Here is a 23,946-nt window from a genome sequence, read left to right on the forward strand (position 1 = left end):
AGGTTAAACAGGTATTTACAGAATAGCGCTTATGTGGAATTTTGGCAGTTATGTACATTTGTGCCATTATTCTAAACATTTATGTGCATAATTAACTTATAAATGTTGGCGCCTGTGTTATAGAATTACCTCCTAAGTGGGTACCTGGGTCAATGGGAGATAAAGGGTGTCTTTTACAAAGGGACGATAGCATTTTTAGTGTGAGCTAAGTTTTAGCACACGCTAAATGCTAGAGATGCCCATATATTCCTATGGGTATTTCTAGAGCTTAGCGCGTGCACTAAAAACGCTAGTGCTCCTTAGTAAAAGGACCCCAAAGTGACTTGCCAGAAGTCATATCAAGCAGCAGTGGCAGAAAAAAAGAGTTAAAGCCTGGTTTCTCTGATGTTCTAACCACAAGGCCACGTCACATACTTTGCAAGTCATCTTCTCCTTATTTAGTACTCTGTCTTCTGACCATATTCTGTCAAATATGAGCTGATGATATTTATCAATTCATGTTTACATCTTCCTTGGGATGTTTTAGAGAACATAACATTCATTTCACCCCACTCCTTATTTGTTTTTGGTTTTTTTTTCAGGTTGAAGAACATAATGGTCATATCTTTAAATCAACTCAGTACAGCATCCCTACCTACTGTGAATTCTGCTCCTCCCTGATCTGGATCATGGACAGAGCAGCTGTGTGTAAATGTAAGCAAGACTTGTTTTATTTTTCACAAAACCAGAGTAAGCCAAGGTATTTTGAATTAACAGAACATCTATACACAGTTTTTCTGTTGTGTATCAACCCTCCAGTTTCATCCTTCCAAGGCAAATAGGATGGTATAATTTTTTTGACTAGGAGAAATGGGAAGCAGTGGATTTTTTTGTTCTTATAAACTCATAAGAACCTCAGTTCCTACATTTTTCTCAGGACAAACAGGATATCCAGCTCTCACAAGCAGGTGACTTCATCCAGTGAATATTGAGCTAGACATGTGTAAACAGAGCTTTCTAGGGCAGTGTTCCAGTTTTTCCATGTAACCCAGGGGTTCTCAACCCAGTCCTCGGGACAAACCTAGATAGTCAGGTTTTCAGGGTACCCACAATGAATATGCATTAGATAAATTTGCATGCACTACCTCCATTATATGCAAATCTAGCTTATTCATATTCACTGTGGGTATCCTGAAAACTTGACTGGCTGGGTGTGTACTGAGAACTGGGGTGAGAACCCCTGATATAGCTCATTAGATGTTAGTTTTTCTCTCCATTACTTTCCTTGATGTGTAGCATGTTAAAATTTATATTTCATCCTGAGTTATCTCAGTTTAGCTGTTCTTCCTCTTAGTGATCCTATAGTTAGGGTTTCAAATGTATCCACTTGTCCTTTAGTTTTGGTGTGGCTCTGACCTGCACCAATATCAGTGCATTGTCCTGCACCAATATCAGTGCATTGTAAGGCATTGGATGAGATTTTCAACATCAAAAGTTTTATTCTGGTTCAGGTACTTTTTTCCGTTGTCCTAGAAGCAGAAGACCCTCAGTGGCTTCAAGATGTACAGATGATGTGCCAATTGAATATAAAAAAATCTGACAAAGATTGTATTTGCAACTGTGCTTTGGGCCTGAGTATGCTATCTCTAGTTATGCCATTTGTGAAAAGACTACATCCAGGTGTCTTATGACTCTCAGGAAAAGAAAAGAATGAAAAGTCCAGTCCAAGTATATCAGCATCAGTGGTACTGACCCCAAGGACCCCCTTGAGCTTCATAAGACATTGGGGATACATTGACATCAAGAAACATTTTGTACCTATTGAGATCCAGCATCAATAGATCATTAGGACAGACCATCATCAAAGTCTTCTCTTATGCCAGGATCGAGACAAATGTGAGAAAGCATCAGTACAAAAAGGAAATCAAGGCAGCTGCCGTTTCACCTCAAGTATCCCCCTAGAGAGGAGCTCTCACCCATGAGCAGATCTGGACATCACAGCTTTTAAAGATCCTTGGTCTAGCCACCAATATACTTAAGTGACCCAGGAAGATGTCACCTATCCTCCTGCACCACAAACTTCATTGAATTCTTCACTCTTCAATGGGGAATTGGACAAGAAAGTCCATATGATGCTGAATTGTCTTCTTACAGTGATTGCTGCATTGGCAAAACTGCATAGACTACAGTGCCAAGAGAGGTTTGCCAATCCTGAAGTGCATGGAATCAGTGCCAAGGCATAGATATCAGTCATTTCAGTGTCTCCAATGCCTTTTGGGAGGAAGCTTAACTGAGACACCAGTCTACGTTGGAATCTAGGCCCCCAGAAGAAAGATGAACCTTCATGAAAGACTTGTCTGACAACCAAATATATAGTAGTATACTCAGACATCTCCAAAGGAACATTTTTCAGAAACAAGAGTCTGGATAGTCCTAGACATAAGCACATGAGTAGCCATACTGGGTCAGACCGATGGTCCATCTAGCCCAGTATCCTGTTTTCCAAACAGTGGCCAAGCCAGGTCACAAGTATCTGGCAGAAACCCAAATAGCAGCAACATTCCATGCTACCATACCCAGGACAAGCAGTGGCTTCCCCCATGTCTGTCTCAATAGCAGACTATGGACTTTTCCTCTAGGAGTTTGTCCAAACCTTTTTTTAAACCGAGATACACTAACCACTGTTACCACATCCTCTGGCAAAGAGTTCCAGAGCTTAACTATTCGTTGAGTGAAAAAATATTTCCTCCTGTTTCTTTTAAAAGTATTTCCATGTAACGTCCTTGAGTGTCCCCTAGTCTTTGTACTTTTTGAAAGAGTAAAAAATTGATTTACTTCTACTCGTTCTACACCACTCAGGATTTTGTAGACCTCAGTCATATCTCCCCTCATCCGTCTCTTTTCCAATTGAAGAGCCCTAACCTCTTTAGCCTTTCCTCATATGAGAGGAGTTCCATCCCCTTTATCATTTTGGTCACTCTTCTTTGAACCTTTTCTAATTCCGCTATATCTTTTTTGAGATACAGTGACCAGAACTGAACGCAATACTCAAGGTGTGGACACACCATGGAGCGATACAAAGGCATTATAGTATTTTCAGTCTTATTCACCATATCCCTTTCCTAATAATTCCTAGCATTCTGTTTGGCTGCTTCCGCACACTGAGCAGAAGATTTCAGCGTATTATCTACAGTGACACCCAGATCTTTTTCTTGAGCGCTAATCCCCAAGGTGAACCTTAGCATCAGGTAACTATGATACACATGCAGACTGTGAAATACTGCAGGCAGACCTTAGGAAATTGGAAGACTGGGCATCCAAATGTCTGATGAAATTTAATGTGGACAAATGCAAGGTGATGCACATTGGAAAGAATAATCCGATTTAATAACCTTGAATAGTTTTGTATCGTCTGCAAATCTGATCACCTCACTTGTCATTCCGATTTCCATATTTATTTATTTGTAACATTTGTATCACACTTTTTCCACCCATTAGCAGGCTCAATGTGGCTTACAAAATACCGTAAAGGCGAATGCCAAGTCCGGTAGGGTAAACAAATATAGATTGAAATAGGGGTCAGGTAAGGTTAGGGTATAAGGTACAATAAGGGTCAACGATAATAAGGAATATATAATGTCCAATATGATCTAAGGTTATGTTGTGTTGCATAGTTGATGCATTTAAGTAGGGTCAGTGGGATAGGCCTTGCAAAACAGGTAAGTCTTTAATGATCTCCTGAAGTTAAGATGGTCGTAAATCGTTTTCACAGTCTTTGGTAGTGCATTCCACATTTGTGTGCCTAAATAGGAGAAATTGGATGCATAAGTTGATTTATATCTGAGTCCTATGCAGCTCGGCTAGTGGAGGTTCAAATAGGTACGTGATGTACTAGTTCTATTTCTGGTCCGAAGATCAATCAAGTCAACCATGTATCCTGGAGTTTCACCGTAGATAATCTTGTGGACCAAAGAGCAAATTTTGAAGGTAATGCGTTCCTTGATTGGGAGCCAGTGCAGTTTTAAATAGTACCGGTCCCAGTGCAGATCCCTGCATCACCCCACTGTTCACCCATCTCCATTGAGAGAAATGACCATTTAACCCTACCCTCTGTTTTCTGTCCAATAACCAATTCCTAATCCACACCAGAACCTTGCCTCCTATCCCATGACTCTTTAATTTTCTCAGGACTCTCTCATGTGGAACTTTATCAAAAACTTTTGAAAATCTAGATACAGTACATCAGCTGGTTCACCTTGCAGCAAATTGGTGAGGCAAGACCAAGAAGCAACATAAACTTCTCTCAGCTGAACCCATGCTGACTCTGTCCCATTAAACTATGTCTATGTGTTCTATAATTTTATTCTTTATAATAGTTTCCACTGTTTTGCCCAGCAACCACATCAGGTAGAGCTCTTATTTCTTCTTCAGTGAAGACTGAGGCAAAGAATTCATTCAGCCTCTCCACTATGGCCCCTTCCTCTCTGAGTGCCCCTTTTATTCCTTGATGATCTAACAATTCCATGGATTCTCTCACAGGCTTTCTACTTCTAATATACCTGAATAAATTATTGCTATGAGTTATTGCTTCCAAGGCAAGTTTCTCTTCATATTCTCTTTTGGCCTTCTTTATTAGTGCTTTGCATCTAACTTACCAGTGTTTATGTTGTTGCTTCTTCTTTTCTTCATTTGGATATTTTTTCCATATTCTAAAAGGTGTTCTTTTGGCTCTAATAACCTCTTTCACTTCTCCTTTTAACCATGCTGGCTGTTGTTCGCTCTTCATTCCACCTTTATTTGTCACAGATGTCAGGAATAGAGTGAGCCCTTGTGCTGATCCGGAGACCAGCGGTCAGAAGCCCAACGCTTCACCTGCAGTGACCACCATTCACCAGTGGTTCAGCCCCTAGGTTCGCGTGGCCAACAGGACTGAGGAAGTGTGGCAAGAGAGAGGACTCAGGCTCAGACAGATGGAGGAGGCGAGGTCAGCTATACCGAAGACAGGTCCAAGCGATGGTCAGAGCACGCAGAGGACTGGCAGGTGTCAGGTCCAGACAGTGGTCAGGGCAGGCGGTGATGCAGCAGAGGTCAGGTCCAGGCAGTGGTCAGGTCTGGTGGCGATCCAGCAAAGGTCAGGTCCAGGTAGTGGTCAGGTCCAGCGGCTATCCAGCAAAGGTCAGGTCCAGGCAGTGGTCAGCTATCCAGCAGTGGTCAGGTCCAGGCAGTAGTCAGATCAGGCAGCGATCCAACAGTAGTCAGGTCAGATAAACAGCAACAGGAACAATGCAGCAGTCTCCAAGAAGATAGTAGCTGAGGCAAACTTATTATACCGCTAATTCTGACTTATAGGTCTAAGTGGTTTGCATTCTAAAACATTATACAAATATAAGAAAAGGGTCTTTCAGTTTCACAGTATCATCTGTGTTTCAGCTTCACAATATCTGATGGAATTCAGCTTTTTAGTGCCACATGCGCTTCATTTTCACCATATTAGCTGTACCCTAGTGGTTAGTTCAGTGGACTTTGATCCTGGGAAACTGGGTTTGATTCCCACTGCAGCTCCTTGTGACTCTGGGCAAGTCACTTAACCCTCCATTGCCCCAGGTACAAATAAATACCTGTATATACCATGTAAACTGCTTTGAATGTAGTTGCAAAAACCATGGAAAGGCAGTATATGAAGTCCCATTCCCTTTCTCCTTACAGTATCTTCATATTTTTCAACCTATTCTTTACTTTGTCACTTATAAGCGATGTTTCACCCTCTCAGTAGAAGCTGTGCTTCAACCTAATTTTTTTCACTGTGCATCAGCTTTACAATTTTAGTTAGCATTCAGCTTGGCTTTCACTGCTGTGCTTCGGTCTGGCAATCTTAGCCATACTTCTTTGCAGTGTCAACGACATTTGTGTCTCATTCTGTGCTTTCCTTTCACCTCTCAGTATCTTCAGTGCTACAACCTCTTGGTCTAAATGGTATTTCTCTTACACTTTAATTTATTTCTGTAATGTCTAAAGCTTCTCTATACTTTGGGTTGAGCTTGTTGGGTTACAGGCATAAACTCCCGCTGTATTTACAAACTGCCTTGCTATATCCCATCAGTAGTGGACTGATCTGTGGGACACTAAAGAAGTAAAAATTATCTTACCTGATAATTTTCTTTTTGTTAGTTCTAATAGATCAGTTCAGAAACTTGCCCTTTCTGTTTTTATACTGGGTTTTATTTTATTGTTGCATCAATTCTATTTATTTAAAAGAGCACATTTTTTGGGAGATGTTTCTCAGCATCATCATGTCTTCTGTGTCAAAAAAGTAAAGGGTTAATGACCATCCACAAGTTGATGTGGAATTAGTCTGACCAGGTCCTTATTCTGAGGGGGCCTTATGGGTTCTGATCAGTAGACTACAATAGCTATTGTATCACTTCAGTTCAATTGCTCATGCATCAGTTGCATAAGGCTATGTTGGTGGACTATGATAGTTCATGCTTCAATTAGTTGACTCTTTGTTAGTCTTCAGTAGTTTCTGCCTCGTTCAGAGGTCTGTAGGCCAATTGATATTGATAGTGTCTTCTTAGTTTGAGTATTTCATGATTATAGCACATGCTGTGGATTCCATATCAGAGCATCATTGCTTTGTCATCTGAAATACTGAGTGTTCAAGGGCTGCATACAAATCACGACAAACTACTTTTTTTTTTACCGCTGTCTCCATCCATTGGTCAATCGACATAACCCACAAGTTCTGAACTGATCTGTTGGAACTAAAGGAAAAAAATTATCAGGTAAGATATAATTTTTCCCTTAAAATTCTGCATCTTAAACAGTGCAATACAAGTTTCCAGGATTGATGTATAAATCACACAGCTCAAATATTCTGTCTTTCAGTGTGCAAGTATGCGTGCCACAGGAGGTGCTGTCTAAAAACCACCATCAAATGCTCCAAAAAGGTAATCTTCATACATGATAGCATAATTACCATATTGGTACTTGTTTTATAAAACTTTGTTCCCATTAATTTTAAAGGAGAAACTTCTCAACAATAAAGTTATAATTATTCTTAGGGTAATTCGATACATTTTTTATATGGTACAGTAAAGAGGATGTTCAAATAGTATGCTAGATTAGCCAAATACATCATGACGGGTTTTGTACAGTTCCAAGGAAAGGAACACGGACCATTCTACTTGCTAAAGTGGTGAAACTTGAATACCTGGCCATGTCACTGCTTTTAGGCAGAATTGATTTAACCTCTCTGACAAATGTACTGTTTATCTAGCATGATCTTAAAAATCTCAAACTATGAAGTGCCTATTATATCTCTAAACTAATTTATTGCAGTGATTGACTACCCTTGTAGGTAGGTAGTTTTTTGTTTTATTTTTTTTTTTATAATGATTGACCTAAATTTTCCCTTCTGTAATGTAGCCTCCTTAATTTATTTCCTTTCATCAGTAGAGAAAATTGATCAGTACCTTTTCCTATGTACTTGAAGACTGCTATTAATTCACTCCTCTTTGGGGCACTCTACAATTTATCTTTCTGCATTGAGAATAGTGTATTTCATTTTACCTTCCTAAATGCAGTACTTGTACCTTTTTTGTATTTCATTCCCTACAACTAGTCCAGAACACAGCCATTCGGATTCTTTGTCATCTCAAAAAATATGATCATGTTATCTACTATCACAAATCCTCTCACTGGCTTCCTATTTCCTACCATATTACTTATAGAATTCTCCTGTTAACTTACAAAATTCTAGCTACCTCTGAGCCTCTTTATCTTTTGAGATATTTCACCCCTTAAACACAAACATGCAGGGCCGGTCTTAGGCAGGGGCGACAGGGTCGGTTGCACAGAACCTTGTGCTTCCAGGGGCCCTGCTGTGCTGCCTTCCATTCCCTGCTATTGCTGCGATCTGACTGCTTTGCCTCTCCTCCCCTGAGCCTCAGGGTGCCCTCCCGGCACATACCTGAACCCACCCTGGTGGTCTAATGGAGTCTTCGGGGCAGGAAAGAGTCCCAGTCTTTCCTGCCGGCGCTGAACCTCTTGCTGCCGCATCGCTCTTTAAAAATGGCTGCCGAGACTTCCAGCAGACTACCACAGAAGTAGTATAATAAGTAGAGTAATAATTTGTTATAAATCGTAATCAGTGTGTCATTTGAAGGGGCTGGTTAAAGGGACACCCTAGTACTATTCATGCAGAGGTTTTTTTTTTTTCTCCTGGTAAAGGGCCACTAAACAGACATCATGTTATGAGAATCAGGTGCTCAACATTCAGAGTTTCTATCTATTTATTTACTTATTTATGGCATTTTATCCCACATTAAACATGAATTAGATTGAAACCTGGGAGCATTTAAAACATTTTTTTTCTTGTTTCTACATCAAAAGAAAAAAGGATGGCATGTGGGAACTTGCTTCTTTTGCATTGTGTAATGCAGTGGTACATTATAAAAATGCACTTGCCTTTTTTATTAATACTATTTCACAGAGAAAGTGTTGATTAATGAGGGAAGGGTTTCTTTCATGTAGAAATGTCCAGTCAGTCTAAATGTGCCAACATTGTGCAGTTCAGCACACTATTAGCAGCCAAGTTCATACAAAGTTAATTATGTTCAGTGGAAAATAAATGGGTTGGCTCAGGCTGCTTGCTATGTGAATATTCAATCACTGTTTCATTATTGCTACCAAGTATTACGTATTAAGGGAATATGTTTTAATTCATTTATCCAGTCCTTACATGGATATGGTTTTGCTTTTTTAAACCCACAGTTGTCCTATGATAGCATTGTGCATATTTGAATTATTTTTTTCTATACAAGTTTTGCTTGATTTGTCTTTATTTGAAATTTAAAAAATGTTTAAAAACACATCTTGTCAACAAGGGTCAGGGCTAGGTGGGATTGGGGGAGGGGGGTCAACTGAACTGGTCTACATAGTGCACCACAGTTGCTAAACCCAGCCCTGCAAACATGAGCACTAATATCATCCCAACTTAACCTCTTGTCTATCCCATCACATAGAGAACTATTTTATGAACACAGCAGACATACTATGTTTTCATTCAAAGGCCCAAAGTTGTGCAACTCACTATCATCCCATCTCAGGAAAATCACTTCTCTACCCCTCTTCAAAGCAGAGCTCAAGACTTTTCTTTTTCAAGATGCCTATATTTAGGTTTTTTTTTTTTCAGATGAAGCTTCTCTTACCTGATAGTTTTTTCCCTTCCACATTGTTTTCCCTCCTCCTTCCATTCCTTTCTACATTGTAGCTCCACCCCAATCCCTCCTGTCTCCTGTCAGTTTTGTAAATCCGTTATTCCCAGATGGTTTGTTCTGTTAGGCGGGATAGAAAGTATGTAAAAAACATGAAACTTGATTTATTACTACCCATTTTGATAAGAATGTAACATTACTCTGATAAGTTTCCAAAGTTTAGCTGATATTGTTTCCCTCTGGGCTTCCAATGCCTCTTGCTAATCCAGAGCATTATTATCCCATTATTCTAAGAAGCCAGGCTATTGTGCTTAGCGAATTCATTAAGAATTTTAATCCTGTCCTCTTCCCAGGTTCTGATTTATATAAATACTCTTTAACTTGTCCTTTCACTGTTTTAACTTGAACTCTTACCCACTTTTTCCCTTACTTGCTCCACCATGGCATCTTAACCATCAATTTATTTTCTTTGAAGTTTAAATTATTTAGTTTGTGATGTTCCCATTGTTTTTTCTTTATATAAACTCTCAAGAACCCTCATTCCTTGCAACTTTACTCAGTTAACTCTTCCTCAGTTATTCCCACCTGTAATCTACCCAATTTAGTGTTTTTCTTACTTATGGTGTCCATATTAACATGGAGGCTCTTATTTGTTTATGTCTGTAGGTTTTGTCTGTCCAAGGTGCAGACAGAGACTCTCTATGCTGCACAATAATAATGATAGATAAAGTATAAATAAGTAAAATATGTATTCACTTTTACTGACTCTTAAGAATTAACCTATTTTTTTCCTCCAACAGTATGATCCAGAGCTTTCTTCTCGGCAGTTTTGTGTTGAGCTTTCTCGACTGACCAATGAAGAGCGAGCAGTACCAATGTTGGTGGAAAAGCTGATCAACTATATTGAAATGCATGGGCTTTATACTGAAGGGATCTACAGAAAGTCTGGCTCCACCAATAAGATAAAAGAGTTGAGGCAGGCAATTGACACAGGTAGAAAATGGGCTTCTCTTTTTGTCATCCCCAGCAAGAAAATGTGCATTTGCTGTAGGAAATGCAGTTACTTTCTATTTAAAGAGCCATGTGGATTTGTGAGCAAATGTTCATCACTGCAAACACCATACTAAACGGTATTAATGGTTCATTAGCTAAAAGTATCATCATGGGGCCATAGATTGTTATGCTATATCAAGTCTTCTATTCTGCCACTACCTTCATAGTTCAGATTGGATTACATCCAGGGATGGCCCAAGTCAAAGTGCTGCCTGAGGTGAGAGATGAGATGGTGTCCCCCCTCCTGGTACCAAGAATGGGGGGGAGTTCCTCCTCATAGCTACAGTCATTGAAAACAAACAGTTGTTTATTTCCTATAACTAAATCATGAAATTAGAAATACAGAAAACAGTGCAGATAAGGACCACATGGCCTATCTAGTCTGTCCATCCATACCACATACTATCCTGTCCTCTACCTCAGAGATCCAACATGCTTGTCCCATGCCCTCTTGATTTCAAATACAAGCTTCATCTTCACCACCTCTGCAGTTCCATGCTTCCACCACCCTTTCCATAAAGATTATTTTCTTAGAGTACTCCTGAGTATATCCCCTTTCACCTTCATCATATGTCCCCTCATTCGTCCCCTCTGGCACCTTTCTTCCAAAGTATATATATTGAGATCTTTAAGTCATTCCCTATATGCTTTATGACAAAGGCCAACATCTGCAATAGAATAGATACTTCTAATGGTATAGATAGCATGGAGAAGGATCTAGCCAAGTTTGAAGAATGGTTTAAAATACATAAACCACAGATATTATGTACATTATATACACAGAACAACCTGATGGACTCAAACCTCACCAGGTTGAACCCTCTGGTGCTGACTGCCACCATTACCGTCTAGCTGAACACTTGAAAGGCCTGAGATGAGGAACACAAGTACTCACAAAGAAGTCTCAGACCAAGTCTAGCTATTTCTGAAAATAAAGTGAACACCATATTAGAAGTGGCATCAAGTAACCTCCTGGCTTCCTCCTTCACAAATGCATCAAAAGGGGCTTGGTGTTACCAACAGGGGTCCATAGGGAGAACACTCAGACAGGCAAGCTCTAACCCCTGTTCCCACCCAGATTTACACTTAAGTTATACATTCACATTAAAACTCTCCCAACGAAGATATTTCACTTTCTCCGAGGACAAGCAGGCCTATTTACATAAGTACATAAGTAGTGCCATACTGGGAAAGACCAAAGGTCCATCTAGCCCAGCATCCTGTCACCGACAGTGGCCAATCCAGGTCAAGGGCACCTGGCACGCTCCCCAAACGTAAAAACATTCCAGACAAGTTATACCTATTTATTCTCTCAAGTGGGTAGCGCAGTGCTGCGTTGCCCAGTTCGGAGCTTCTAACAAGCTCAAAACAGAACTTTGTGGAGTGTGAAACACAATCCACTGTGCATGTGCGAGTGCCTTCCCACCCACCGTGAGGGCCCAGTTCCTACAGTTCTTTTTTTTACTGCAGAGAAGAGAGGCTGTGTTTTGTTTTGTTTTGTTTTGTTTTTTTATGTCTGTTCACACACCTGGTCAAAGAGCTTTTTTGGTGCTTTTCGGCTATTTTTGGGAAGATTTTTTCTTCTGCACATCATCGGGTCCCCTATTCCTCTCTTCCCTTAGTATTTTGTAGTTATTTTGCCTTTTTTTAAGTTTCCTTTATTTTCCAGTCAGTAGGCCACGCTTAGACCTTGACTGCGGCCGGGTTTTTTCCCAACTCTTAGGGCCCAACCATAGCCCTGCTAACTGTGTCCTCTGTTGAGAGGCTCAACAGGAAAAAAGTTTTGGAGCCAGATTCAAGTCCTCAATACTTACATCGGGGTTGGCGGAGGCATTGTCATTGAATATTGCAATGGCACGGATCCTAGGTATGGCTACTTTGAGACCCGTGGACGCTGGGAGCAATAGTGCGTTGAGTGGGTCTCCACCTGTCTTGACACCTGCTGCTGGACAGGGCCCCTGGGATCTGCCAGTGTCAGACCCAATCCCGAGCCGATGTGAGGATTCAATGTCGTCCTCGTTGATACCAAGGAGTCTCTGTGCAGATCTTTGGGCAAAGACTAAAAAGCATTGACACCGGTCCTCCTTGACGCATGGTGCCGGGAGCTCTGGGACGTTGAGAGAATCGGCATCCAAGAAGTGTCAGCGTCGGGAGGATCGCTCCACCTCCATTCAAGAAGTGCCAATGCACCAGACTCTGAGCAGAGAAAACCTGGCTCCCGTCTCGACCCCAGCGGTTCTGCAACCTGTTTCTGAGTCAGCACCCAACGTCCGTCTCAGGGACATGATTCCTCTACATTGAGACAGGCTCAGTCTCAACACTCCCATGTGGAGGTTTTGTCCAACACTGATGAGAAATGCTCTTGGGAGTCAGAGGAGGATCCAAGGTACTTCTCCTCAGATGAGTCCTGTGGCATCCCCTCTGAACCTTCCCCTCCACTTGAAAGGTTAAAGTCTCCTCTGGAGAGCCTTTCTTTTCCATCTTTTCTAAAGGAAATGGCTGCGGCCATTCCATTGCCTTTAGAAGTGGAGGATGAGCCCAGGGCTAAAATGCTCGAAGTCCTAGACTATATGTCTCCTCTTAGGAAGGCTGTGACTGTCCCTGTCCATGAGGTACTCAAGTAAATCCTCGATTGGAACTGGGAGTCCCCTCTGTTGGTCCCTGTCATGCCCAAGAAGATAGACACCCAGTACCAGATCCACATTACGCTTGATTTTAGTAGGCCCCAGTTGCCTCGCAATTCCATGGTGGTGGAATCTACTCTTAGAAGGGCCCAAGAGTACTACAGACTATTGGGCTCATTTTCGAAAGAGAACGACGTCCATCTTTCGACAAAAATCAGAAGATGGACATCCTTCTCCCAGGGGCGTCCAAATCGGTATAATCGAAGCTCGATTTAGGACGTCTTCAACTGCACTCTGTCGCAAGGACGCCCAAAGTTCAAGGGGGCATGTCAGAGACATAGCGAAGGTGGGACTTGGGCGTGCCTAACACTTGGACGCCCTTGACCCATAATCAAAAAAAACAAGGACGTCCCTGACAAGCACTTGGGTGTTTTCACCTGGGCCTATTTTTCTTATGACTAAAACACAAAAAAGTGCCTGAAATGACCAGATGACCTCCCCTTACTCCCCCAGTGGTCACCAACCCCCTCCCACCCTCAAAAAAACATTTTTCAAAATATTTTGTGCCAGCCTCAGATGTCATACTCAGGTCCATGACAGCAGCATGCAGGTCCCCGGAGCAGTTTTAGTGGGTGCAGTGCACTTCAGACAAGTGAACCCAGCCCCACCCCACCCCACCTGTTACGTTTGTGGAGGAAACAGCGAGACCTCCAAAACCCACCACAAACCCACTGTACCCACATCTAGGTGCCCCCCTTAACCCGTAAGGGCTATAATAGTGGTGTACAGTTGTGGGTAGTGGGTTTTGGGGGGCTCAGCACACAAGGTAAGGGAGCTATGTTCCTGGGAGCAATTTCTGAAGTCCACTGCAGTGCCCTCTAGGGTGCCCGGTTGGTGTTCTGGCATGTCAGGGGGACCAGTGCACTACAAATGCTGGCTCCTCCCATGACCAAATGGTTTGCATTTGGTCGTTTTTGACATGGACGTCTTTGGTTTCGAAAATCGCCGAAAATCAGAAACGTCCATGTCTAGGGACGTTCAAATCTAGGCACTATAAAGGAAAGTAGACTACTAACATAACCAGGTATATATGTGCATATATGTTTAGATGTGATCACTTAAGCCAGCCATAGAGCTAGTATAAATGCTGGCATCTAGATTTGGGAGATAACACACATAACTTTTACCATTCTGTAAGTTATGCACTTAAGTGTAAGCCTTGCCCATGCCCTGCCCCCAGACTCTTCCCATATGAACAGCCACTTATAAAGTACACATAATTGAAGATATGTACATACAGAATACCACGTAGCTGGATCATTGTCACTTACATGTGTTCATGTTCACATACATCTGCAAATGACTAGAATACTGGCATTTACACATGTGCATGCTGTCTAACTTTAGATGATTCCCTATAGAATTACCTTCATAGAGTACACATACACTTTCACCTTCTCTGGAGCAGGTGTAAATTTGTGCAAGAGAATTTACATGCTATTAGGGATAGATGTGAGAGCCAGTTTATAAGGGCACATTGAGGCATCTTTTCAAAGCATTTAGGGGTCCTTTTACTAAGCTGCAGTAAAGGGGGGCCTGCACTAGCATCAGCGAGTGTTTTTGATGTAAGCTGAGGCCCCCTTTTACTGCAGTGGGTAAAAAGCTGTCTTTTTTTTATGGAATAGAAATGGCCATGCGGTAAGTGAACCACTTGCTGTGTGGCTATTTCAGAGGGAAACACGTACCTCAACCATTGAGGTGGCGGTACCGGGCAGCACACGGCATTGCCTGATTACCGCTGAGTAAGCACTGGCACTACAAAAATAGAAAAAATATTTGTAGCGCTCGAAATGACGCGCGCTAGGGGTAGGAACTACTGCCAGGCTCCTGCAGTAGCCCAGCGGTAGTTCCGGATTGGCGCATGGCAAACCTATTGTCACATGCCAACCCTTTAGTACAAGGGCCCCTTAGTCTTACAAAGTTCCATAGTAACCTATGGAACTTTGTAAGTGTAAGTGCTTTGAAAATGAGCCCCTTAGTCACCTTTGTTGCTCCTATAAAACAGACACATTCAGAGTTCACATAGGCACCCTTTTATGGCATGACCCCCCCCCCCCCCCCCTCATTATGTCATCTTTGAAAAAGCAAACTTTTCTTACTAATCCTTCAGCAATGTCGCTCACAAAGATATTGAACACAATCAGCCTCAGGACTGACCCTTGTGACACTCCACTACTCACCTTGCTTTCTTCCAAGTGAATTCTCTCACATAAATTACTATACTACTAATTTCTGTAGTGCTACTAGATGTACACAGCACTGTACACTTTGTATGCAGGTACTTTCTCTGTCCCTAGAGGGCTCACAATCTATGTTTTTTTGTATCTGGGGCAATAGAGGGTTAGGTGACTTGCCCAGAGTCACAAGGAGCTGCAGTGGGAATCGAACCCAGCTCTGAAGAAAGTATAAATGTGTTTCATGTACATGAGTATTTTATGGAAAATAAAAATATGTTCTTATTTATTTATTTATAGCAGTATTTGTATCACATATTTTCCAAACATGTTTGGTTCAATGTGGCTAACATATAAGTAATAGAGGTGCAAGATTACATGTTAGAGATGTTACAGACAATTTGTCCTAGTGGATTTACAGCGAGAGGGCATGGAGTTGGAGGCAAATAGTAGATAAGAGGATTAGGTCGAAGTTACATGTGGGTTAGATAAGATGATAAGGTAATATACAATGAGAGGAATTAGTTCAAGGTACCTATCACAAAGCTGAGCTTCCTATTAATGTCAAGGTAATGTAAGGAGAATAGTTCTGTCAATCATATTTATTTATTTATTTATTTTATTGCATTTGTATCCCACATTTTCCCACCTATTTGCGGGCTCAGTGTGGCTTACAATACATTGTGAATAATGGAAATACAGTTTGTTACAAATCAGTTATGGATTACATTGTGAGAAGTTAAGCGAAGACAAAGTCAAAGTATCGTTGGGGAATAGGACAAGGAAAAGAACAATGGAACAGTGGAAAGAGACAACGGGAAATTGATAGGGTAATAGAACATTAGCAAAAGAACATTCGGTATAACATTTTCTGTGAGTAAAGGTTTAAGTGTGATAAAATTACGGGGGATGGGTGTTCAGAAGAGAATGTATTGGTGTATTTCTGAAACAGTGAGTGTGGGTTTCATATGTATTGATCCTTAATAGATTTTATCAAAGAGATGAATCTTCAGTAGTTTGTGGAAGTTGATTAGTTCGTGGATCGTTTTCAAGTTGCGTGGTAGTATATTCCAGAATTGCGTGCTTATGTAAGAAAAGGTTGATGCGTGCATTGCTTTGTATTTTATGCCTTTGCAATTAGGGAAGTGGAGGTTAAGGAAAGTTCGAGATGATCTTTTAGCGTTTCTGGGTGGTAGGTCTATTAAGTCAAGACATGTAGGCTGGAGCTTCACCGTGGATAATTTTGTGGACTAATGTGCATACTTTAAAAGTAACGCGTTCCTTAAGTGGAAGCCAGTGTAGCTTCTCTCGTAAGGGTTTTGCACTTTTGTATTTTGGTTTTCCGAAGATGAGTCTGGCTGCTGTGTTCTGGGCTGTTTGAAGTTTCCTCAGTATTTGCTCTTTACAACCTGCGTATAGTGAATTGCAGTAATCCAGATGGCTAAGTACGAGGGATTGCACTAGGTTGCAGAAGACGGATCTTGGGAAGAATGGTCTTATTCTTTTCAGTTTCCACATGCAGTAGAACATCTTCTTGGTTGTGTTGTTTGCATGGGTTTTGAGTGTTAGATGGCAGTCGATAGTGACTCCAAGGATTTTTAAAGTTTCTGAGATTGGAAGGTTTAGTTTTGGTGTGTTTAAGGCAGTAAATTCATTCGTGTTGTATTGGGAGGTGAGTATTAGGCATTGAGTTTTTTCTGCGTTTAGTTTCAATCGAAATGCATCTGCCCAGGTGTTCATGATGTGTAGACTTTGGTTAATTTCATTGGATATTTCTTTGATGTCTTGTTTGAAAGGGATGTATATTGTTACATCGTCGGCATATATATATGGGTTGAGGTTATGATTTGATAGTAGTTTTGCCAATGGGATCATCATTATGTTGAAAATGGTTGGTGAGAGGGGTGACCCTTGTGGTACTCCACATTCAGGTGTCCATGAAGCTGACGTAGTTGAGTTTGATGTGACTTGGTATGAGCGCAGGGTTAGGAACCCCTTGAACCAGTTTAGGACATTTCCTCCAATGCCAAAATATTCAAGTATGTGCAATAGGATTCCGTGGTCAACCATATCAAAGGCACTTGACATGTCGAATTGTAGGAGGAGTATATTGTTGCCGGTTGCGATCATTTGTTTGAATTTAGTCATTAGGGTAATTAGTACTGTTTCTGTGCTGTGGTTCGATGGGAATCCTGATTGGGCATCATGCAGTATTGAGAACTTGTTTAGATAGTTTGTGAGTTGTTTTGTTACCATCCCACCTCCTTAAATCCTTTGGATGTATTCATATTAAGTTTTCCTAAATGCAAGCACCAAAACTAATAAGGAATAAAAATATCTGGTGGCGCCTGATAACTACTATTTGAATATCAGAATGTTAATAGTACATCATGCTGTAATACTATACAACTCACTGAATTTTCTGTATGATATTGTATCATGTAATATTGTATGTCCACTTGCACTCCACAGCTCGTCTAACCATGGCTATCACTACTGAATTTTATTTATTTATATTTGGATTACTTCATATATCACAATTTGAACTGAACAACTGGCAACATTGCTGTGTACAATAGGAGATTATCCAGCTCATTTTCGAAAGAGATCGCCAGCGATCTTCCGACACAAATCGGGAGATCACCGGCGATCTCCTGATCCCGGCCAAATCGGTATTATCGAAAGCTGATTTTGGCCGGCCCCAACTGCTTTTTCGTCGCGGCGCCGGCCAACCTTCAAGGGGGCGTGTTGGTAGGGTAGCGAAGACAGGGCGGGCTGGGGGCATGGTTACGAGATGGCTGGCTTCGCCTTATAATGGAAAAAAAATGGTCGGCTCGAACGAGCATTTCGCCGGCTGGACTTGGTCCATTTATTTTTAGGACCAAGTCTCAAAAAAGTGGCCCAATTGACCAGATGACCACCGGAGGGAATCGGGGATGACCTACCCTTACTCCCCCAGTGGTCACCAACCCCCTCCCACACAAAAGAAATTAAAACAAAAAAGTTTTTTTGCCAGCCTGTATGCCAGCCTGAAATGTCTTACCCAGCTCCCTGACAGCAGTTTGCAGGTCCCTGGAGCAGTATTTAGTGGATGCAGTGCACTTCAGGCAGGTGGACCCAGGCCCATCCCCCCCCTACCTGTTACATTTGTGGTGTTAAATATTGAGCCCTCCAAACCCCCCCAAACCGACTGTACCCACATGTAGGTGCCCCCCTTCACCCCCTTAGGGCTATGGTAATGGTGTAGAGTTTGTGGGGAGTGGGTTTGGGGGGGATTTGGGGGGATCAGCACACAAGGTAAGGGAGCTATATTCCTGGCACCTATTTTTGTTTGTTTGTTTTTTTAATATTTAGAAGTGCCCCCTAGGGTGCCCGGTTGGTGTCCTGGCATGTCAGGGGGACCAGTGCAGTAGAAATGCTGGCTCCTCCCATGACCAAATGCCTTGCATTTCGCCGAGTTTGAGATGGCCGGGCCCGGTTTCCATTATGGCTGGAAAACGAAGCCGGCCATCTCATGTAAACCTGGTGATCCTGCTCTAAACCTGGCGAGCGATTTGGCAGGCGCCAAGCATATTTCGAAAATACGCTTGGCTCTGCCCCCTCGCGGAGCCAGGCCCGAAGATGGCTGGCCATCGATTTGACCGGCGCCATTCGATTATGCCCCTCCACGTAATAAATACATTTTTATATATGCAGGAAAGGGTGGTTTCAGTAGACAGTAGAAAGGAAACTGATGGGAAAGGAGGGATTATGCTTAGTGAAATATTTTCCAAATGACAATGAGATACATACCAGAACACATAAATAAGGGGAAGAGAAATAACTGCCTTAACATCTGTCATAAAACTCACCTCAGAATTTAACTTTGACCATGAAATGAAATGCTACTCCTCAGGTAGTAGTGCTTTTTGTTAAGATAAAAAATGCTTCTAGCTCATTCCATGTATCCACATTAATAGTTTCCTGTCTTCTGCTATTAGATATTGACGCTGTGAATCTTGATGACTACAACATTCATGTTATTGCAAGTGTCTTCAAACAATGGCTAAGAGATCTACCCAATCCTCTCATGACCTTTGAACTCTATGCAGAGTTCCTGCGAGCTATGGGTATGAAACATTGATAAAATGCACTGAAACCTTCTAGATCTTATAATACATATTCAGTTACATGTGCTGTATATGTCCTATCCAAAGCATAAGATGTTGTATATTTTGAGTGTACAGCAAAACCTTTTTCTATGTCATTTTAGGACTTGTATGTTATTAATAGCAGTCGAGTGTTATAGTTGTACGTATGGATATAGGGGTCGATATTTAAAGCTAGTTTCCAGGTATTGTTTAGGATAATCCTGCTGAATATCATCTGGGTAACACCAAGGTGGTCTGAGGAAGAGCTAAAGAAGAGCCAGATGTTATCCATTATTTAGCGCCTGTAGCCAGATAACCATCTGGCCAAGTTAGGTCAGACTAGTAGCTGTATTAACTTGCCTGCATAGCTATCTGGGCACTGGCATTGAATATTGATAGTATCTAGATAACTTCCAACCGCTGCCAGATACCTGAACATTCAGCGTCAGTATCCAGGTATAGTCCTGGTGCTGAATATCTGGTTATAGAGAAACCATGGCAGCCAGCCTTTAAGAAAAAAAGCAGCAGTTTAAATATTACACCAGTAGTATTCTTGACTTTGAGAGAATTCTGTGACTTATCTGTGGTTTTTAATAGAATTTAAACATTTTTGAAAAAAAACTCATTAAGGGGTGAATTCTATATATGGCACCGAAAAAAGCGCTATTATATAAGCCGTGCTTAAAGTTTGGTGCGATTTATAGAATAGTACTTATGCCCAGGAATTGCACCTAACTTTAGAGTGGCCATTTGTACCAACTGAAATGTGGTGTAAATGTACTAGCCAAAATTAGTTGTGTATTCCCCGTATTCTGTAACAACGCACGTAAATGCTAGGAACCCTCCCATTTCCATACCCCTTTTTTTATTTACTCATGCTTAAAATGTAGGTGTGATCCTGCCTAAATTTATGTGTGTAAGTTTCAATTAAATCTAATTTTTGGCAATAATTGCTTGTTAAAATGCCAATTATTGGCACTAAGCTCGTTATTCAATTAAATTGCATGTTCAAATTGGGTGAGCACCCAAATTTGTGCGTGCAATTTTTGCAACATTTATAGAATTAGAAGGTAAGTGTATATCGGTAGCAGATGAAAAGAAATGTAAGAGCTTATACCACAGCTAAGCAGTCATCATACCTGTACTCCAAAAGGAAATATGTAACTGATAATTGATGTTTTCTCTGTAAGTTTAAGTCCAGCCAGAGATGGGGCTTCTGTTTTGGTTTCTCTAGGTCTTCAGGAGAAAAAGGAGACCATTAGGGGAGTATATTCTGTAATTGATCAGCTCTCTCGCACACATCTCAGTACCTTGGAACGCCTCGTCTTTCATCTTGTGAGGTAATCACAATAACCCAACCCTTGGAAATGAGATATCGAGGACAGAAGAATGATGTCATATGTTAAAGCTATTAGCCCTAAAGGCTTGAATGAGAGCATTGAGTGGAATACTATAATTTAATATGTTAAAGCAAAGCATTGGGAGTTCGGAGAGGAAACAGGAGTTGAATTTTGGAAACATCAGATCAAGGTTTTCTTCTTAGGTAGAGGGGGGGGAGGAGGCTGTCAAAAATATCTACTAGCCAAATGTGGATAAGCTGACTGGCTAGTACAGCAGTGCAAGAGATCTGAACCTTGTCCCTATCTTTGATCTCGCATAGCTCTTTAATCCAATCACAAAGGGATAAGTTTACAACTGCATTCATTCAGAAAATACATGTGGGCTTCATCAAGTTTTCAAAATAAAAGTATGCCTGTATTGCTACCTTAGAAATTATCCCAGAGAATTTAATCGATTATATTTGGCACATATAGATTTTCTAGGTTAATCTATATACTTATGGGTGAATTCTCAAAAGTATACATATAATTACAAATCCCTCCCCAACTCCACTCAGCCCAGGTAAAGTCATGTACAATTTTGGGGTTTTTAAGCTATTGCTTTATCTACATAAATACTTTTGAAAATTATCCTCATTTAAAATTTAAAAATAAACAGCTTGTCCTCACACTGTAAATTCTGTTTAATTAGGGATTTTAGAGTAGCTAAAGCATGTTTTTCTTTGGAAATACAAAGGGTTATCTGGATATGTTGCATCTGTGTTGTTCTGTGATATTACGACGGGTAAGAATCATTGACAAAATAGACTGGAACACTCTACATCATTAAATACATCTTCATTTGCATGCACTATACATGTCCTATACAGAGCTTAAGATGCTGCATATTGTGAGTGTAGAGAAAGACCACCTCTGTCTTTTTAGGACTTTTATATTATTAATAGCAGTCAAGTGTTATAGTTGTTATTATAGACATAAGGGTAAATATTTAAATCTAGTTATGTAGGTAGTGCAAAGACAGTAAGAACAGGAATAAAACAACAAACCATTACTCAGTAAAGACTGGTAAGAAGACAGGGGAAATGCATTAATGGTTCATTAGCAGTGCTGTGCCATGTACAATACCACCTGTTCCATTCTTGAGTTGTCTTTCGTACCTGGCTGTGTATGCCATGACCATTGCTTAAGGGTGACGCCTAGTGTCAGGATTATGGCTCATGGTAGCAGAGTTCTAGAAGGAACACAAGTACGTGGGCCCTGCTGAGGACTGTCACTGTGATGACTGAATTAAAGTAACTTAGCATGGAATATAAAGTATGGGAAAAATCCCTAGGTGATTGTGAATGAAGGTTCATAGTAATTGAGCTAGAAACCCAAAAGGGCAGTAAAAAACTGCTGGGTTGAATTAAAAGAGAGAAAGAAACTAGAAGAGAGAGAAAAGGCAGATAAAAGAAGGAAGCGACATAGGGGCTCATTTTCAAAGTGCTTAGACACACAAAGTACCAAAGGTTACTATAGTACTGTGCCTTAGACACTCTTGCACCTTTGATGACCCGCCCTGTAAGGCGTACAAAACCCCAACCTTGGCTGACTTCTTATATCCGCTACCTACATTCCTGTACCCGCTCCGCCGAACGCCTCTGGCGGAAATCTCGGGCCCTTGCTGATTTCTTACACTTTAAGTTCATGCTGACCTCCTTCCAATCTGCTCTTTTACGTGCCAAACAGGATTATTATATCCAACTGACCAACTCTCTTGGCTCTAATCCTCGACTTCTCTTCACCACATTGAACTCTCTCCTCAAGGTGCCCCCTCCCCCAACTCCCCCTTCATTATCTCCTCAGACCCTTGCTGAATTCTTTCACAACAAGGTTCAAAAGATAAACCTTGCTTTCTCTACCTCACCAGCTCTCCCTCCACTAGTCCGTTCCCCTCTCTCTCCTTCCCCTCATTCCCTTTCCTCCTTTCCTGAAGTTACTATTGAGGAAACTACACTTCTCCTTTCTTCCTCAAAATGTACCACCTGTTCCTCTGATCCCATTCCCACCCACCTTCTTAATGCCATCTCTTCTACTCTTATTCCTTTTATCTGTCACATTCTCAACCTCTCACTTTCCACTGCGACTGTCCCTGCTGCCTTTAAACATGCTGTGGTCACACCTCTCCTTAAGAAGCCTTCACTTGACCCTACTTGTCCCTCTAATTACCGACCCATCTCCCTCCTTCCTTTTCTCTCCAAATTACTTGAACGTGCTGTTCACCGCCGCTGCCTTGATTCTCTCTCCTCACATGCTATTCTTGACCCATTACAATCTGGTTTTCGCCCTCTCCACTCAACCGAAACTGCGCTTACTAAAGTCTCCAATGACCTATTACTGGCTAAATCCAGAGGTCAATATTCCATCCTCATTCTTCTTGATCTTTCCGCTGCTTTTGACACTGTCGATCACAGCATACTTCTCGATACCCTGTCCTCACTTGGATTCCAGGGCTCTGTCCTTTCCTGGTTCTCTTCCTACCTCTCCCTCCGCACCTTTAGTGTTCACTCTGGTGGATCCTCTTCTACTTCTATCCCTCTGCCTGTCGGCGTACCTCAGGGTTCTGTTCTTGGTCCCCTCCTCTTTTCTATCTACACTTCTTCCCTTCGTTCATTAATCTCATCCCATGGCTTTTCCTACCATCTCTATGCTGATGACTCCCAAATCTACCTTTCTACCCCTGATATCTCACCTTGCATCCAAACCAAAGTTTCAGCGTGCTTGTCTGACATTGCTGCCTGGATGTCTCAACGCCACCTGAAATTAAATATGACCAAAACCGAGCTTCTCATTTTCCCCCCCAAACCCACCTCCCCGCTCCCCCCGTTTTCTATTTCTGTTGATGGCTCTCTCATTCTCCCTGTCTCCTCAGCTCGAAACCTTGGGGTCATCTTTGACTCTTCTCTCTCCTTCTCTGCTCATATCCAGCAGACCGCCAAGACCTGTCGTTTCTTTCTTTACAACATCCGTAAAATCCGCCCCTTTCTTTCCGAGCACTCTACCAAAACCCTCATCCATACCCTTGTCACCTCTCGTTTAGACTACTGCAATCTGCTTCTTGCTGGCCTCCCACTTAGTCACCTCTCCCCTCTCCAGTCGGTTCAAAACTCTGCTGCCCGTCTCATCTTCCGCCTGGGTCGCTTTACTCATACTACCCCTCTCCTCAAGACCCTTCACTGGCTCCCTATCCGTTTTCGCATCCTGTTCAAACTTCTTCTACTAACCTATAAATGTATTCACTCTGCTGCTCCCCAGTATCTCTCCACACTTGTCCTTCCCTACACCCCTTCCCGTGCACTCCGCTCCATGGATAAATCCTTCTTATCTGTTCC

General features: G+C 41.6%; 1 protein-coding gene across 1 annotated transcript in view; it reads left to right on the forward strand.

Annotated features, from left to right (window-relative positions):
• Positions 1-23,946, forward strand: part of MYO9A (myosin IXA) — a 980,547-nt gene that overhangs the window by 900,800 nt on the left and 55,801 nt on the right. The window contains 5 exon segments of the mRNA XM_030187859.1: positions 582-693; positions 6,865-6,926; positions 9,995-10,187; positions 19,086-19,214; positions 20,470-20,575. Coding sequence (XP_030043719.1) covers positions 582-693; positions 6,865-6,926; positions 9,995-10,187; positions 19,086-19,214; positions 20,470-20,575 — 602 coding nt within the window.

The sequence above is a fragment of the Microcaecilia unicolor genome, chromosome 1, assembly GCF_901765095.1.
Source record: "Microcaecilia unicolor chromosome 1, aMicUni1.1, whole genome shotgun sequence".
NCBI classification, from domain to species: Eukaryota; Metazoa; Chordata; class Amphibia; order Gymnophiona; family Siphonopidae; genus Microcaecilia; species Microcaecilia unicolor.